This window comes from Sturnira hondurensis, unplaced genomic scaffold, assembly GCF_014824575.4.
Source record: "Sturnira hondurensis isolate 20B ecotype Veracruz unplaced genomic scaffold, ASM1482457v3 Scaffold0015509, whole genome shotgun sequence".
NCBI lineage: Eukaryota > Metazoa > Chordata > Mammalia > Chiroptera > Phyllostomidae > Sturnira > Sturnira hondurensis.
Window position 1 is genome coordinate 8129855 of NW_028088140.1, and position 17279 is coordinate 8147133.

General features: G+C 45.0%; 1 protein-coding gene across 1 annotated transcript in view; it reads right to left on the bottom strand.

The window, feature by feature from the left end:
• Positions 1–10175: 10175 nt before the first annotated feature.
• Positions 10176–17279, bottom strand: part of CCND2 (cyclin D2) — a 28786-nt gene continuing 21682 nt past the window's right edge. The window contains exon 5 of the mRNA XM_037064705.1: positions 10176–15530. Within this exon, the coding sequence (XP_036920600.1) occupies positions 15381–15530 (150 nt within the window). The 3' untranslated portion in view covers positions 10176–15380. The remainder of the gene's footprint in view (positions 15531–17279) is intronic.

Sequence of the window (17279 nt, forward strand, 5' to 3'; positions counted from 1 at the left end):
ATCTGAGAGGAGAGATTGTGGGTTGGCATCAGTTCCCTGGGCATTTACATACTTTCAACAACAGCATTAAGGGTGAAATTCATTACATCGTGACCAACTCCTGGCCTGTTGGTTAATCAGAGTAAGTGAAATTTCTATTCTTGTTTATAATGTGTTTATCCTCACCAGAGGATATATTTATTAATTTTTAGAGAGAGAGGAAGGGAGAGAGAAAGAAAAATATCGTTGTGAGAGAGCGACATTCATTGGTTACCTCCCATATGCACCCCTATCGGGAATTGAACCAGCAACCCTTTGGTGTACAGGATGACATGCCAACCAACTGAGCCACCTGGCCAGCACTATAATTTTCTTTAACTGAAGGTTTTCTTCTTCTTCTGATAGTAAGACTGAAATATTTAAAGGCTTAAATCCCCAGGACTTCAAAGCTCTTTAAAGATATACATCTTTGAAATTTGTGGAGACTTCTTTTGTGAACTAGTCCGTGGTCATTTTGTATAAATGTTCCATATGTGCTTGGGAAGAATGTGATTTATTCATTTTTGGGTGTGTAGTGTCTATAGATGTCTGAATCATACTTATTTATTGTGGTGTGCAAATCTTCATAAATAAGCTAAAAAGAAAATTTCTGTGATCTCTATCACCGAATCATGTCTTGAGTCCACTACCTGTTCTGTGACCTTACTACCTCCAACTCTGTGCCTTCCTCATCTCTTGTCTGAATGACTCTGACAGCCAGTTAACACAGCTTCACTGCCCAGATATTCATACCCTATTAATCAGTGATTTTCAACGGGTGTACTGCCAAAATTTTTAAAACATGCACTACCTGACTATTTATTTAGTCAAGGGCACTGACCTCTTTTCCCTCAGACTGTCAAATGAAAAAAATGACAACAGCCATCACAATAATAGTCATCTGATGTGAATGAACCAAAATTCTACCTATTTTTTTGTCAGACCAGCAAAATATAAAATCTTTTTTTTTTGGTGTGCCACAGAATTTTAGTAGTTAGTTTATGTGTGCTGTGCAATGAAAAAGGTGGAAAATTGCTGCTATAAATAATTCCTTAACTCAGCTGTCAAAGTGATGTTAAAAAATCATGTCACTTATGTGCTGGACGATTCTCTAACGGATTCTCATAACAACCCTTTACACAGGTCCTACAATGCCTAGGTAACCAGGCCCCTCTCTAGGTTTCCAGTCTCATTTCCCCCCTTCCAGCCCCTTCACCAAGCTCCAGCCATAATGCTTTTCTCTCTGTTCCTAGGCCTGTCATGTTCATTCCTATCTCAAAGCCTTGAACTTTCTGTTGTTTTTGAGTTCCTTCCCAGCCTTTAGATCTTAACGCAAGTCACCTCCTCAGGAGGCCTGTCCTTAAGCAAAGTAGCCTACATGGTCATGACCATCCTATTTCATAGCAACTAGATTTCAAATTACATCAATTATTTACTGTTTTTATAGGTTAATTGCCTGTTTCTCTCTGTAAGAATGTAAGTTCCTTAAGGGTGGGGAGTATCTTGTTCTCTTCTATGTCTTCAGTGCCTAGAATACTGCCAGACACATTGTAAGAGCCCACTCAATATTTGTCATTATTAGAAACCATGGTCCTGAATGACATTTAATAATATGCTAACATTCCCCTGACATGTAATTAAATGGGAAATAAAAAGGTAGGATAGAAAACTATTTACTATGAGCCTGATTTTATAAGAAAAAACTTGTACATTAAAAAAAGGAAGGAAGAAACATGTCATCAAGAGTTTCTCTAGATAATACTTACAATGTTGAAAATGCTTGTGCTATTTTATTACCAAAGGACTTTTTCCACGGATATATGCATCTAATGAAGCAAGATGTCTTTCACAAAGAAAGTTATCCAGAGGGTGAATAGGGGAGAAGGCACATATTATTCCATGTATGTGTCCACTCATACCTACTAAATAAGCCAACTGATTATTACTACTTAATAGGATACAGATCTGAATATTCAAAAAAATCTTAGTTGATGGGTATGTGTGTACTTGGTATTTGTTCAGCTTACTTTTGATTATGTCACTTTATGATTCTGAGTTAAAGTTCTTTAATACAAGCATAGACACAAAAATATTTAAGTTGAAGATGAAAAATGTACAGACAAAACTGACATCACAGATTATTAATACAGACTGAGAGTCTTTGGGACCCACTCTGAATTCTGGTTTTGCAATTACCCAAGTTATTTCTAACACCACTGCTTTGCTTTTTCCTTCTATTGCTTTTAAGTTGGAAATTGTAGTGGTTTATGCAAATTTCATAAAAAAGAGAGTCTTGGACTTTTCCTGGCAGGGTTTTCCTGCACCACCCACTGTCATAATTGATTACATGCTGCACCCTGATGGAAGCACAGAGTTTCTCAGCCAACAGAAAATCACAAATACGTGGTAAACCATCTGCTTTATCCAGCAACTGAAAAATAATAATGTGACCAATGATCCAAAAGAAGAGGCTGCCAGGCCAACTGTGCCCAGTCTTCCATCAGCTTGATGTCGGAAGGTGGAGGGAGATTTGTTTTGGCAGCTGCCCTGCCAACATCTGACATCTGTCACCCATAGTTCCCCATTATTGCTGGTTCCAAAAAATCATATCTGCCAGTCAAATAGCTTTTCAGCTGATGGGCAGTTGAAGGATGCCTTCTAGGCCCAACGTGCTTCTGGAGATCTCCCCTTTACTTGAATACACGCATCCACTAATCCCTTTTCATGCTTTGCCTTTCAGCCTGTCACTCAGTGGGAAAAAGATTTCTCCCCAAGCCCAAGTTCATTGATCTTTGGAAGAACGGCCAAAGCACTAAGGGGATACTAGGAAAGTTGTAAATGTGTATGGTTTTTCTCCTATTTGATCAACAAGTCTCCTCCTTCAGGAGCCACAGAAAAACAATATCCCCCTCCAACCGAATATGTAACATTTGCATATATAGCTCCTTTAAAAATAATTAACATAGTGCTTGATGTGTTTGCATGTATTATTGTTGAAGCTCCTTATGCATTAAGCACTTTACATAAACTACCTCATTTAATGAATGCTCTCAATAATCTAGTGAGGTTTCATATTTTATAAAAGAACAAGCAGAGGCTCTTACAGCCAGTAAGTAGTGGCTCTGGGATTCAAATTCAGACCTTCTTGTTTAAGTGAACTCTCTTTCCACCACAGCATCCTGACCCTCCCTGTCACAATATTTACGACCCTTTGTATGTACTATATAAATATATGACAAGGTCAGCAATACTCCAGGTAGACAGTAAGCACCACGGGGTATCACTTGGGAAGGTCAAGGCTCTCTTGTTTTTGCCACAGTTCTGACAGAATGCTAAGAAAAAGAGAAGACCTGTATTGTCCTGAAATCCCCATCCCCAGGCCCTAGTTCCTGAAAAGATTTAGGGTACACGGGAAGTAAGTTGATAGGAAGTGTCCTATCAAAGCAAATTTTCCATAGTCCCTTCATTTTGACTTTTTACAGAGACATAATGGAAAATATAAGTGATTGCTATTAAAACATCTGAGGCATGAAGGCTCTCCAGGTAAGTATTCACCAAGATGTCCAGAGGCTCACTGGACTGAGCCATGAATGGAAACCTGCAGAAGCTAAGAGTTCTCTCACCACTTCAATGCCGCCAGGGCTGGGAGAGCCTAAAGGAAGAAGGGCACAGGGCACAGCCCTTACAGGGCCTCAGGGTATTGTATCTGCCATAGAGTAATTTTTTTTGAAATAGTAATCAGTGTTTTCCCCTTGCCTTTTTTTTTTTTTTGGCCCTTTATCCTGTGTCCCCTTTTTCAAGAAGGGAAGGTGACAAAAGAGCCAAGGAAAAGAATCTCTCTCCTTGGAAGATAATGAAAAGAATCTTGATGTAAGCAAAGGCTTGAGGGAATGTGGTGAGAAGAGCGAGGCTTCTCTGCCCTCAGGACTAGACAGATGCGTTGGCCTGAGTGGGGGAGGGGTTTAAGAATAGATTCCAGCATAGGTGTTGGTGGGTTTCCTGAGCAATAGGAACAAACTAGAAATGTGGTTTTTTTAAAATGGCATACGTTGGAGTTTGAGAGGAAGTCAGGGCCTGTGCCCCTTTCCCATGTGGAGTTTTCCTGGAGGCAGCGAGATTCCAGAAAAAAAGTGGGTGCACAGCGTGGGAGACAGGGCCTTTGACAACCCCTTGGCTCCAAGCCCCAGCATGATGTAGAAGCAGCACAATGGTTCTTTTACAGCCAAGAGTAAAAAACACCAAAAAGCCACAGTTGCAATGTTTGTGATTTTCTTTAAAATATTTTGGACCACGCAGCCTCCGTGGGTGATTTAGGTAAGCTATACCCCAGATGCAACAAGCATTGCCTTAGTCAGCTGGGACTGCTAAAACAAAATACCACAGCCTGGGCGGCTTAAACAACAGACATCTCTCACAGTTCTGGAGGCCAGAAGTCGGGGTCAGGCTGCCAGCATGGTCGTATTCTGGGGAGAGTCCTCTTCCAGGCTGCGGAAAGAGCAAGCTAGCTCTCTGACTTCTTATAAGGGCACTAATCCCATTCATAATGGCCTAATCCTCATGACCTAATCATTCCTCCAGGCCCCATCTTCAAATGCCGTCTTATCCAGATTAGGTTTCAACATAGAAATTTGGGGGGACACAAACAGTCTATGACATAGTCTAATCAATATTGTACAATCTAGGGATGGTCCATCTGTGCCCTAAATCAGGAAAACCATAGTCCATAAGAACTTCTATATTTTGCTTGATAATGCATGCTTTACTAATTAATTAGTGTCCTGAATATCAGAAATGAGATTTTATTGGTGAAAACAGCAGCCTGCTTACTATCATGATGCAAGTTAGGAATGGGCCTCACTGAAATCAAGGCAGGTGTATTGGCTTGCTCAGACTTTGCCGAAACTCTCCTCACCCTGAGTAAACAGGGCTAAGCATCTAGGGAGACTGGCCTGCTGCCTCAAAGCCTTGAGGAGCCTGTCTCTTTAACAGCCTTTCCTCCAGCCACACACAATCAGGAGGCCTTCTGCTTGCATGTTGCTGACTCCAAAGGTAAGAGAATCCTGCCTTTAAAATGTTTGCCTGGAGGAGTGATGCTTTCATGCAAGGTGGTGGCCAGACAGGCCTGAGGGTGTCATAGACCTAGGGGTCAGAAGGTGTGAGCTGTTTAGGACCTGCCTGTTGGTCTGCTAAAATCGGGATATTCTTCGAAATTCAGTCTCAGCAGAGACTGAATTCATCAGTCTAGCTAGCTCTCATCATACAGGGTGGGGCAAAAGTAGGTTTACAGTTTGTATGGGAAATAATAAAATAATTAATAAATAATAATAAGAGTAAACTCTGTTTTCGTACTCACAGCTGTAAGCCTACAGTTGCCCCACCCTGTAACTTGATAGCAAAGTTGTGAGGGAGTGGCCGGCACCCACCCACTTTAAATTTTTTAGTGACGGTATGCATTAATCAAAAGAATTACGAATTTATTTACATCAGTATACGAAATTTGTTGACCCTCAAGAGGCTCTGCAGTCTTGAACTGGAGGCTGTCCAAGCTCCCCCACCCCACCGTGAGCACTGTGACTTGGTGACCCAACCTAGAATGCAAACTTGGGCTGGAGGGAGAACCGATGGGGATGGCCTTGGAGTCAGAATCTTCCCATCAACAGGGACTCTAGGGGAAGACAGTTATATTCCTGCAGATGTGAGTTCTGGGCTGAGAAGCATATGTGCTGGGAGAAACCTGAACAGAATCACTCTGAATAACCAAGAAGCCAGGCAAAAGTGTTAGGAAAGAAAACGCTACTGCCAGGCTCTAAATTCCCCGACAAACTTCTCCTTCAATTGTAAGGCCATTTTCTTTCTTCTTGGGCTTTGTCTACATTGAAGGTGACAGTCCATTTTCTGATGATTTCATCAGCCAATTCACCCCACCTCAGCTGAGCATCTCACTCCTCCAGCTCAGTTCTCAGTAGGCAAGGGAGAAACGAATCAAGCAGCCCTGTGTGGTGGCAGACATGTAATATCTGAAGTCAGCCGCCTCTGGGTTCCAGTCCCGGCCCAACTCTTTACTGGAAACTGCGACCCTCCACGGACTCAGCTACAAAAACGAGGCATCTGATCCCCTAGGGGGTGGTAGACAGCTCTGTAACACTACAAAATGAACTTAGCTGCTAATTATCTCAAGTCCCCCTCACCTCAGTGCCTAAGTTTTGACTGTACTGCGTAGCTAAAAGATTGGTACCTATCTGTAAAATTAACTTTTAAAAAGACTGGATTAGATGGCTCTCTGGCAGTCTGCTTTAGCCTTGAGGACAGAAAGCACTTAGCAAGTGCTGACCGTGTGCCCAGTACCATGGAAGGGCTGAAATGAACAAACCCAGGAGGTACTGTTGTTATGTCACCCACGGCACAGATGAAGCAAATGAGTCACTGAGGGCCTAGGTAATGTGCATAGGGTTCCAGAGCATTCAGTCCTTAAGTAGCAGTTCTCTCTGACTGACTTGTTGTCTGTTGTTTGCCATCGGTCACCGAGATTGCCCGAGTGCCTGGAAATGCAAGTGCTAAGGAGCCATTTGTTGAACGAGGACTTTGGGGCAGAGAGTGCCTGGTGTACCACCAGCCCTCTGCTGAAGGAAAAGCAGGGCCCAGCACCCCACGTGGGAAATCAAGTGATGGAAGTTGCTGTTACTGATGGATGGGATAACTGAAGTGTAGCCGTGGCACTTGTGCTTTTTGAACAGATTCAAGAATCTCACAGCTTTGTCCTCTCATGGGCTCATTATGGTGACTTGGGAACTAAAAACAAACAAGTGACTGCAAAAACAAACAAATAGCAGAGGGAAAAAACTGATCTTAGGCAGCCAGGTCTCAAAGGAATTTCAAAAATCTGGCCCAGCCCCAACTAAAAACCCATAAAGATAAAGAAGATTACAAATCTCCCTAATAGGGAGTGCAGGTCTTCTTTGTTTGGCGGAATAAAGGGGAGAGAGAATCTCAGGCCTCTTTGTTCCACCCGAGGCTTACAGGAGGAGTCCTACTTCATAGTCGGAGAGGTGAAACAGACACAGGTTAGGCTGCAGAGCTGCAAACTCCTTAGAGCAAGGGTCCCCAACCTCCGAGCCACGTGGTCTGTGTCCTGTAGGAACTGGGCAGCACAGCCAGAGGTGAGCTTGAATGTAATACATTTGCGTCATCCCGAAGCCATCCGCCCTGCCTCCAGTCTGTGGGAAAGTTGTCTCCCCCAAAACCATTCCCAGGGGCCAAAAAGGTTGGGGACCGTGGCATTAGGGGACAGGCAGGTGACATCACTCAGTGAAGCAGGTTTGGTGGGGGCTGGGGGCTGGCAGGGAGCAGAGTCCTCCACTGCAGCCCCACTGCCTCTCAAGCCTGTCATTGCCAGAAGGTAGATTTCCTGAGTAGTTAAAATCCCGGCTTGTACATGAAAGTTCTCATTTTATATTAGCAAGAAAGTCCAAGGCAATTTAAATCTCAGTGGGAGTCAAACTAAATACATCTGCAGGCTGGAGTTGATCTGTAGTCTGCCAGTATGCCATCTCTGAATCAGACACTGAAAAGAATCGGAAGCAGGCATGGGTCGCACCTAGTCAGACAGTGGTAATTAAGCTGGTCAGAGGGTGGTAATGCTGACAGAAGCAGGTGAGGGAGCTGCTGGTCCTGCTGGTGTGCTGGAGAGAAGTGTTGGGTCCTGGGCGTCCTACACCTGGATGCACTGATATATGTTGTTCCCCTCTGTGGCACTGGTGCCACCTAGTGGACTTTCCAGGAAGCACCCTACATTTACACATCCATGTTTAGTCCTACAGGGGCCAGAGGGCGGGTGATGGTGGGGTGCGGGCAGGGGGCAAAGACCAGGGTGACTAGTCAAAGCCAAAGCCAAAGCCAATCACAAATGAAATGCACGTGTGTTTTGGATAAGCATCAACTCAAAGCTGCAGAGGATATCCAGGTAGGGTCAGAGGGGAATCAGCAGGGCTCCGTCTTGTTGTTTTCTTAGGCTGAACTGTCCTGCTTGACCAGGCCTGTGGTCAGTGCTGATTCTGCTTGTCCACTTTGGGGAGGCTCCCAGGGAGCCCTGAGCCCAGAGGCCAGAGCCCAGAGTGGGGAATATGGAAGTCATGATTGAAGTCATCAACTCGAAGGTGTCAGCCTTATTCTGCAAGTCTGGGGAGAAACTAGGCAGGTGGGCATCCCAAATCACATTAATGGCTGAGTTGACCCTGTCTCACGAGGATAACATCTGTGTTTATAGTGTTAAAATCCATTAATTACATTTTCTGTGCTCATCAAGCTATTTGAATATTTGTCCTTCAATTTTAAGATCACTTCTCATCCTTCTATTTTTGGAAAAGGTCAAACTTTGTTTCTACTGTTTACAAACTATGTTGCACGTACCAGTGTTTTCCTCAAACTCATCTGCATGAGGAAACCTTTCCCTGCTCCTCAGAAAGCTCCCCTCCCACTTTGGGCCTCACTGCACTCTGCAGGTGCCAGCACTCTACCCGGTCTCGCCTGTGGGCCTTGCCTCCCTGCAGCAAGTTTCGTGGGTATTGTTTACTGTTTTCCCTCGAAGGCCCAATGTAGGCCTGGCACACACGCCCGGGCTGCATTGGATGCTCTGCTTTCCTTTCCTGACACCCTGGCCCCTGGACGCCCCAGTCAGCACCAGCTACCCTTGTTACTGTGTAAGGGTGGGGCAGCGACAAGCTGGTGTGACACTCAGCTTTGAAGACTTGCTTCCTGAGAGGATGTTCGGACTATTACTAAGCCAAGTGAGACATATTATTTTGGTGTCACCTCTGCGTACTGATCGAAAGTTCCATATCATCAGAAAATCAAAATTCAAACACACCAGAGCACAAACTAACAGACCTTGGGTGTCTATGTCTTCACTCCATCACTGATTTCTGCTTTCAGAAGGGGCACTTTTGTCTCAAATTTGAGGTTTCCCAATTGTAACATGACAGCGCAAAAAAAGGGGCCACCCGATGTGTCACTAGCCGGCTGTGGGGAGCGGAGCACCTGCTGTCTGCTCTTCTCGCCCTTAAATACCCATAGTCCTGGGCAGGAGGCATCTAACCAACATTGGGAAGGTGTGGAATCCTAGTGCTATTTACAAATACAGCCCCAGTACTGCAGGGCAAGCAGATGGGGTGGGGAGGGGAGAGAGAGGGATCTTGCAGAGGAATTGTGACGATGGGGGCCAGCGACAACCTGGGAAACTCCCTGGAGGCCCAGCAGACTCCACTAGGCAGAAACCCAAGAAAAAAGTTTTTCCTGCTTACTTGTCCACCAGAACAGATGATGGAGACAGAGGGGAATTTCTAGAGTCCTTGCAGGATTAAGAATACTGTTAGGTGTTGTTACTCAAGACAAACAGAGACTTGTCTTAACGTTAGTGTTCCCAATGAGCAGAATTAATCTCACTGCCAACGACTCATCGTGATTAAACTGGAAAACAGGACTATAAAGTCTTTACAGTAACATCAAAATGGCTATTAAGCCACTGCCTTTTACATTACTCATTGCTCCTGGAAAGGAGGCTGGTCTGAAATGAGGTCTGGGAGCTGCTGGGACCACAGCCTGGCAATTCACTTCCATGCTGACCCTCCCCCCTCCTTCCCAGGTTCTGCCTCTTCACCTACCAGTGCAGTCGTGGCCCAGCCCTCACGGGAAGGACACACAGAAGGCCAGGAGTCAGTTGGGAGGCCAGGAATGCTGTAGAGGCAGGGCCCTCAGAGACAACTCCCCCACCCCCGCCGCCCCCGGAGAATGTGGAGATGGCATTGAGGCCCACAGGCACCTCCCAAGCCAGGAGATGCTCACTCACAGCCAAGAGGGAGTAGCTGGCAATAATCAGGGCCAGCATCTGAGTCCTTGTCATGATTGCAATTGACTTACCCACCTTATGAAAGTGGGCTGAAGTTTCTAGTTTATGAGATGGTAGCATGGGTGACCCAAAAGGGAAAAAATGCCACGAGTTACTTGCATTGCAGTAAGATGATGCACACGTAGGTCACCTCCCAGGTTAGAATTTGTACTTTATACATCACTTTTCAGTTGTTGCCAACAGAGTTCTGACACAAGAAAGATGAATTCCTTTCTGGGGACTTCTGGTCTATAAATAAGTCAAAATGGCCAGAGAATTTAAGTCAAGGTGAGTTTATTGTCCAAATAGCATTACCTAATTGCAATCAAAACCACTTTCAAATCCATCTTTTAAGCTAGTCAGAATAATACGTTATCATTTCTTAAAATCGCTTAACACTGAACAGATAGGTCTTCTTAAAAGGCAGCTGACTATATCATGTTGCCATCACAGCCAATAAAACATTTTCCCAACTTCCTAAACACCTTTTGTTTATACTGCTCACACTACTTTAGCACTTGCTAACATCCCGACCAAACAAACACCCACACCTCTTATAGAGTACATTGTGAGAGAATTACATTGACTCGATATGGCATCACACTCATTTAAAGCAAAAAAAATTATAATAATAATAAAAAAAGTCCAAGACGAGAAACTGTAACTGAGAGAGAGAGAGAGAGATCTGAGGTACATGGCACAAGGGTAATGAGCATAATGGGGAAAATCCCATGGCCTGGAGATGTGCTGGGGACTTAAGAGCTGGCCAGCAATAATAACTGAAACCCATTAAAAACACTTTTTTTTAAAAAAAGGATAGGCACCTGTCAAAATACATTGGATACTGTAATGGCTACAGTCAGTAAGGCACTTTTTCCCCCAAAGTAGGCTGCAGGCAAAGGAATAAATGGTGCAGCCACAGCATGCATGGGTACACTTGCCAATGGCTTCTTGAAACCTGAGCCAAGAATCGGGTCTGATAGCCCAGCCAAGTCTAAGGCAGAGACACACACATGGAGAAGAGTTCTGAGAAATGTAGCTGAATGGTGTTCGGCTTTAGAATCTAGAATCATGAAAAGCCACCGGCATGAGGAAGCCACAAACATCCTCTTGAGTCTTCCTGCCCTATTTTGAACAAATGGACAAGGGCAGGAGCAGCCCCTGAAAACTGCTCCAAGCCCACACAGGTAGAAGCCCACACTCGTTCTACAGCTAGTTTGTTGGCTTAAGGGGACTTTACTGTCTCAACATTAATTTCCCTTTTAAAGCTATTCGCAGGGTTGACTGTCTCAAAGAAAAACAAAGAGGAATCCTTTTGGCTTAGAAGCCAACTGGCTTACTCAGACTTCCTCCCCATCCCTACCTCCCATTCCCACACTACCAATATCATCTTCTTGAACTAGAAAATCATTATTTACATGATATAAGGTGCAAGTCTATTTCTTCTCCCAGCCCTGCTCCCTTTGGCCCATGGAGAGAAAATTCCCCTGCCCTCTTTGAGAAAAGCCATCCCATCCTACCTAAGGTTCCTAGCCTGTCAGTCTGAGCTCCCAGGGCAGCGTGGAGGCCTCAGGGGATCAGACTGCAGGGGAGATACAGGTCCCTCTGGGGGAAGCCCATGCCGCTGGTGAGGGTGTACAGCATGATGCAGTCATGGTTGCTTCCTCCCCCAGCCTTGTCACCTAAGTCCCTGTGGCCTCTGAGCTGTGTGAGCCCCGACCAGGATAGTAAGAAGCAGAAGAGCCTCTTGTACAAAGCATGCGGACTGAGGTGGACCTGGCTGGGAGACTCGGTAAGCTCTTCAACAGGGTCCTGCGGCAGCTCCAGCACGAAGACTGCTCCAAGAGCAGCCTGTCTCCGAGGAGCCATCCTCTCAGCACCTGGGACGCCTTCTGCTGTGGGATCTGCCCCGTTTCTACCTACAGGCTTCTTGGCTGTTATGGACCCGCATGGAATTAAATTATGCTTAGCATATAATTTTTGGCATACTAGGATTTTCCCCTTAGGATTTGGCCAAAATAGGGGAAGGAACAAAATTTGGCAGGCTAGGGGAACAACTTAGCCCCCACTGATGGAAAAAAACAAAAACACAGCAAAGGAGGAAGTAAAGATTTTTTTTAAGATAGAAAAAGACCTGAACAGGTCTGGAACCCCTTTAGTAGGAGGTGAAAGAGACAAATAAAAATCACAAGAACTGAGCTCCTCTGGGACAAATCTCCTACCAAGGAAACCAAGGTCCAAAGAGAGGGTGCCAACCACGTATACACCAGAGATCCTTCTTTTGTTTAAAGCGGGGAACAGGCAGGAAAAACCAGACAACCTAGCACCTTCCTTCCCCCCAGTCCCCCACAACAACCCCACACCTTCTACCACACAAGGCCGAGAACAGGAAGCAGAAAAGACTAGATGGCCCCAGTGACAGCCGGGGCTTCGGAAGAAGTGTAAAGTTGCAGACTGCAGGACAGTCTGTTGGCCTGTTTCCTTCCTTGTCAGATTCTCTCGTCTGCTACTTATCTCATTTGAGCTTAAAGACTGGTCACTGGTCACTATGAAGTCTCCAAGACACCCAAGAACTCTAGGGACCACACCTTGGACCATTCTGTGGAACTCCTCAGGGACCAGACCAGTGCCCTGTGCAAACCAGGCTCTTGACAAAAGACTGCCCCCACCACACTCACCTTTCCTCTCCAAAACTTCAGAATTCACCACTCACTACCCCACCAGCAACTCCCTAGAATTTAGGGTTATGCTAACTCGCCAAGTCCTGAACCCTTCTGAACACCCGACAAGAGTCTCATTCACCTTGGACTTGCACCTCTGTAAAGAAGCAGCCTCAACATCTCCCTTCAAATACCATCCAGTAATCATCTGATCTGTTTTGCCAATCATGCCAATTCAAAGTGATTTCAACCTAGAAAACATTCAGTGCTGCTTAGCAGAGGACCTGGCCTTGCACAGCGCTGACTGTCCCCAGTGGAGACGGATAGGAGGAATTCCCCACAACACCACATGCTACAGATTCAGAACTGGAAAAGCCTGTGATTACCGTAAACTGGGGATGCCCATGCTGGGGACGGGGGAAGAGAGAGGAAATGGTCCTTGCAAGATGAGAGGGCCCTGGCAAGGAAAGCCCTGCTTCAGAAAGAGCTGTAAGATGAGGGTCTCCAAGTGGCCTGTCTCCGGACACCTGATACCTAAGTGCAAATTATGAATGACTTCCTCGTCCAGAGCATAAACATCTGTGCTCAATGTCTGCCATGGCGGGAGGGGAAATCCCTTAGTTCAACCGGTTTTCCATCGTGATGAGGATACCAGAGTGGAAATGGAAGCCTGGTGACGTTCACTACGGAAAAGGTCCCAGGGTGTGAGACCCTGGGCCAGACCCACCTGCCTCCCCCCTGAGGGCCTGCCTCCTTCCTGCCTCCTTCTTCCCCCACACTCATGGGCTCCCTAGCAGAAACTGTATGGTTGTGAGGTATTATGAAAACAAAAATGTGAATCATTTTCTTTTGTAGCTATTGATTTTGTCCAGTAAACCTGAGGTAAAGAACACTCTGTCTTTGAAGAATGTGATCAGAGAAGAAAAAAACAAAACAGAAAATCCAAAAGGAAAAAAAAAAACCAACTGTGAATACGCTACCAGAAGATAAACTTATGGAAGGGCTTTTCCAGTACGAAGAACTCATATCTCAACCATCTACTTCAGGACTTTGAATTTAAGCAGTAAAATAATATATTATAAAAATGTTTATAAAATAGCAGCACACTTTGTGAAAAACATTACAGCTAGGTACTGTTAATGTGAATAAGGATGTATGACTTTAGCTTCTTAGCAGCGCAAAAAAAAGTAATAAAAAAAACTGAACACAGTAAAATGAAAAATAAGAGACCCTTAGATTTTTCGCCATCTTCAACCCTCATGCTATGAAACAAGGCTGAATCCGTGTATAAAATAATTGTTCAAATAGCCTTGTTCTGATTTTTCTTGTTTACTCAAAAAAGGCAAATATTTTAACAAATAGCTTCATCACCTGTCAATTATAATTGTGCAAAAAAAAGTTGTTGCTCCAACCTTTTTGCTAATTGAATGCATTTAAGAAGTGGAGAGGAAAAAAATTCAAGTACACTGAATACACCTTTGCAATGACATTAACAAAAAACAGAAAAGGGAACAAAATGCCACACTGATGTTCAGCTTTCTGTCTTTGCACCAGCAACAACTTTTCTTTCCATGTCCAAAGAAGAAGTATATAGGTGGGAATTAAGATCCTTACATGCCATCAGAATAACAGATCTTTGTTTTTAGGCTTTTCTGAGGAATGTTGTGATGGGAATGTCAGCAGAAAGGGTTGTCTCTTCAGTCCTAGCAGGGAGACCAGAAACATGTACCAGAGGATGTCAGATACCAGAAGTGAATAGTACCAGGACTGGGGGTGAGGGGGCGGGGCACCAGAGAAGGGAGGAGTCTATTCAGCATGATTTGCATAAACCATCCCATCTATCTATTCCTCAGGAACAATTTTTTCAAAGTGCTTTTCCAATGGAATGGTTTATAACAATGCTAAACTGTGGACCAGACATGCCAATTAGCACCAAGAATTAGTTTTCTCCTAATAAGGAATGCCAAGGTCACATTACTCTTTAATTCGTTAAAAGATTCCATTCCAGATCCCACCCTTGGTCTCCATCTGCCTCAGTTTCATAGGAGTTTTGGGAATGGCCCAGAGCTACATTGACCCCTTCAGACAAAATATGGTGGTGTCTGCAATGAACCATGTTTGGAAGAAGAAGCAGGATGTCAAAAAACATAAAACCCAGGATCCAATCACCTGTGTCCAACTGGAAAATACATGTCTTTTTTAGGTAGCAGCTACTGTAGACAGCGAGAGTTCCTAACTAGAGATCCAGCAACGAGGCTCTAGACTTAGCAATAGGTGGCTGAGAGCACAGGTGCTTCTACATCCAAAATGGTTCAGTCACGCTGAGACTGCTTTCTCCTCCCTCCCCACCGTATCCCTCCTCATTTCTAATTCCTTCTCGAGTTCATGGCTTTGCAATCTAATCATGCCATCAATGGCATACGCAGTTCCTTTAAGTTATCCTAAAAGGGGTGTATATATGCTAGTTTACATGATGAAAAAGTCTCCTCTAATTAGCTCCCATATTGCAGGCATACATTTTCTCTAGCTACTCTGCAGTTTTCTTGTAAGCATTTTACTATTTTAACATAATCAAACAATAACTGTTCGCATACACAAGGGATTCCTTTCTGTTGTACTTCAAATAGGTACCAAATGCTTTTAATTATTCCATTTTTATAGGACCTTTTTCTCTCACTTCTAAAAGACCTTTCAACATGATCTAGGTGGGGGCAGAATTTTTTTTTAAGTTTCATCCTAAAACATAATAAAGAACAAAACAACCAGAGAGAAGGAGAGAACAGAATGGAACATGTCTCTCCCATTCGGCCTGACTGACATCCTCACAGGTCAATATCCCGCACGTCTGTAGGGGTGCTGGCTTGGTCCAGTTCATCCTCCGACTTGGATCCATCCCCCTGCTCCTGACGAAACTGCTGCAGATTGCTGAGCAGCACCTCCTCAATCTGCTCCTGGCAGGCTTTGAGGCAATCCTGCAAGGAGAATGGCAAGACCAGAGAGCTTGTTAGCAACACCACAGGGCACAGAGCATTTGATGCACACAGGCGTGCACGTGCACGCAGGCGCGCACACACACAGTTCAAGCCTCCCATAATTCCATGCTAGTTTCCCAGTAGAAATGAATGTGAAGTAAAGGAGATGTGCTCTTAAAGTGCCAATAGAACCTCACTACTCTAAGCTCATGCTTCAGCGTCACCTGGGAGTTTGTGAGAAACGCAGAATTTCAAGCGATTTGTATGCATGCAACAACCTGAGAAGCACTGGCCTGGATGATAAGCTACGGATGGGCATGCAGTGCCCAGTGATCTGAGGGCCACAAGATGCTTTCTGCTGGGGAAGTTGGGAGGGGAGGGAGGGGAGGAGAAGGCCAGCAGACGTGCTCTAGTAGTAGACAAACAGCACCGGAGGGTATGGAGAGAACAGCTGAGCTGTGCCGACTCTCACATACACTGTGCAAGTACTTAAAAACAAAAATTCTGTTTTCCTGCTTATTTACCATTCCCTTAACTCTCACGGAAACAGAACGCAGAATGTTTACAAAGTTCTGGACACTCGTACAGTCCAGTTCGGGTATAAGCAAGAATTTGCAGGATTGCTCTGACATTCGTCTCTATTTGGTAGGGAAAATTCCGAGTGTGTCTGCCCCAGGCAGAGGCTTCTGCTAGCTGCCCGACATGGAATGCAACAGCAAGTCCTGGGCACCACGAGGCAGAGACCAGGGCTGTGACTAGCAAGCACTGGGTGAGCCAAAGGACTTGCCAGTGATCATGTCCAACCTCTGCCCTCTGCAAGGCTGTTTTTCTGCCCTCTCGCCAGTAGCATATATATATGGAAAATATATTCAACTGACTCTGCCCGGCCCTTTCCCCAGGTTCATCTGTGCTTCCCATCTGAACATGTCCCTGTACAGGTTTCACTGACAGAGGTGACCCTTTGCCAAGCACACAAGGATTATCTTTATATTCCAAAGACGTAAAACAAAGTTGGAGTTAATTCCTCGGGAACAAAGGTTTCATTTGCCCAAATTTTCCTTTCCTATCTCTTGTCCATTTTCCATGTCAAATTACAGGTTTTTGTGAAAGTTAAGATCAGGAACAGCGGCAAATGTGTGCTAAGGGCAGAGATGAAATGTCACCCAGAGAGTAAGAAATACGAAAAGACAAAGGTTGGTGATTTGCTGTCCTCCCACCACACTTGTGGGCAGCAGCTAAGTTATCGAACTTGTCCCAAGTTTCCCCCCTTGTAGAATGAGGGGAATGAAACACTCACATAGTAAAGGTTGACTGAGACATTATGTATGAAGTGCTACATGGCAGTTCAACAAATGGCCATTCTTAACAATGAATAACAATAAACAGATGATCAGTCCAGAAAGAATTCTTTAGATTTGAGAGAACTCTTCAGATTTCTTCAAAATGAGGTATGCATTAGCATTTGCTCAAGACTGGTGAAGGGGACACTGTGACTGGCACTGCGGACTGAAGGTCAAAGAAGACAGACACAACCCGGCCACAGAGGGCCCCGTGCCCCCCCTGCACAGGCTATGGGGCCAGGGACTGGCAACCAAGAGACCTACTGACATCTGCCAACCTTCCTTCCTATAGCTTCTCCTGGTCACATCCTCTCCCTTGCATAACTCTCTCACAAGTGATGAGGAAGCTGGTGGGCCTCTCACCAGCTGCTCGGACCCTCCCTGTGCTCCCCTCCAAGGCCACACAGCA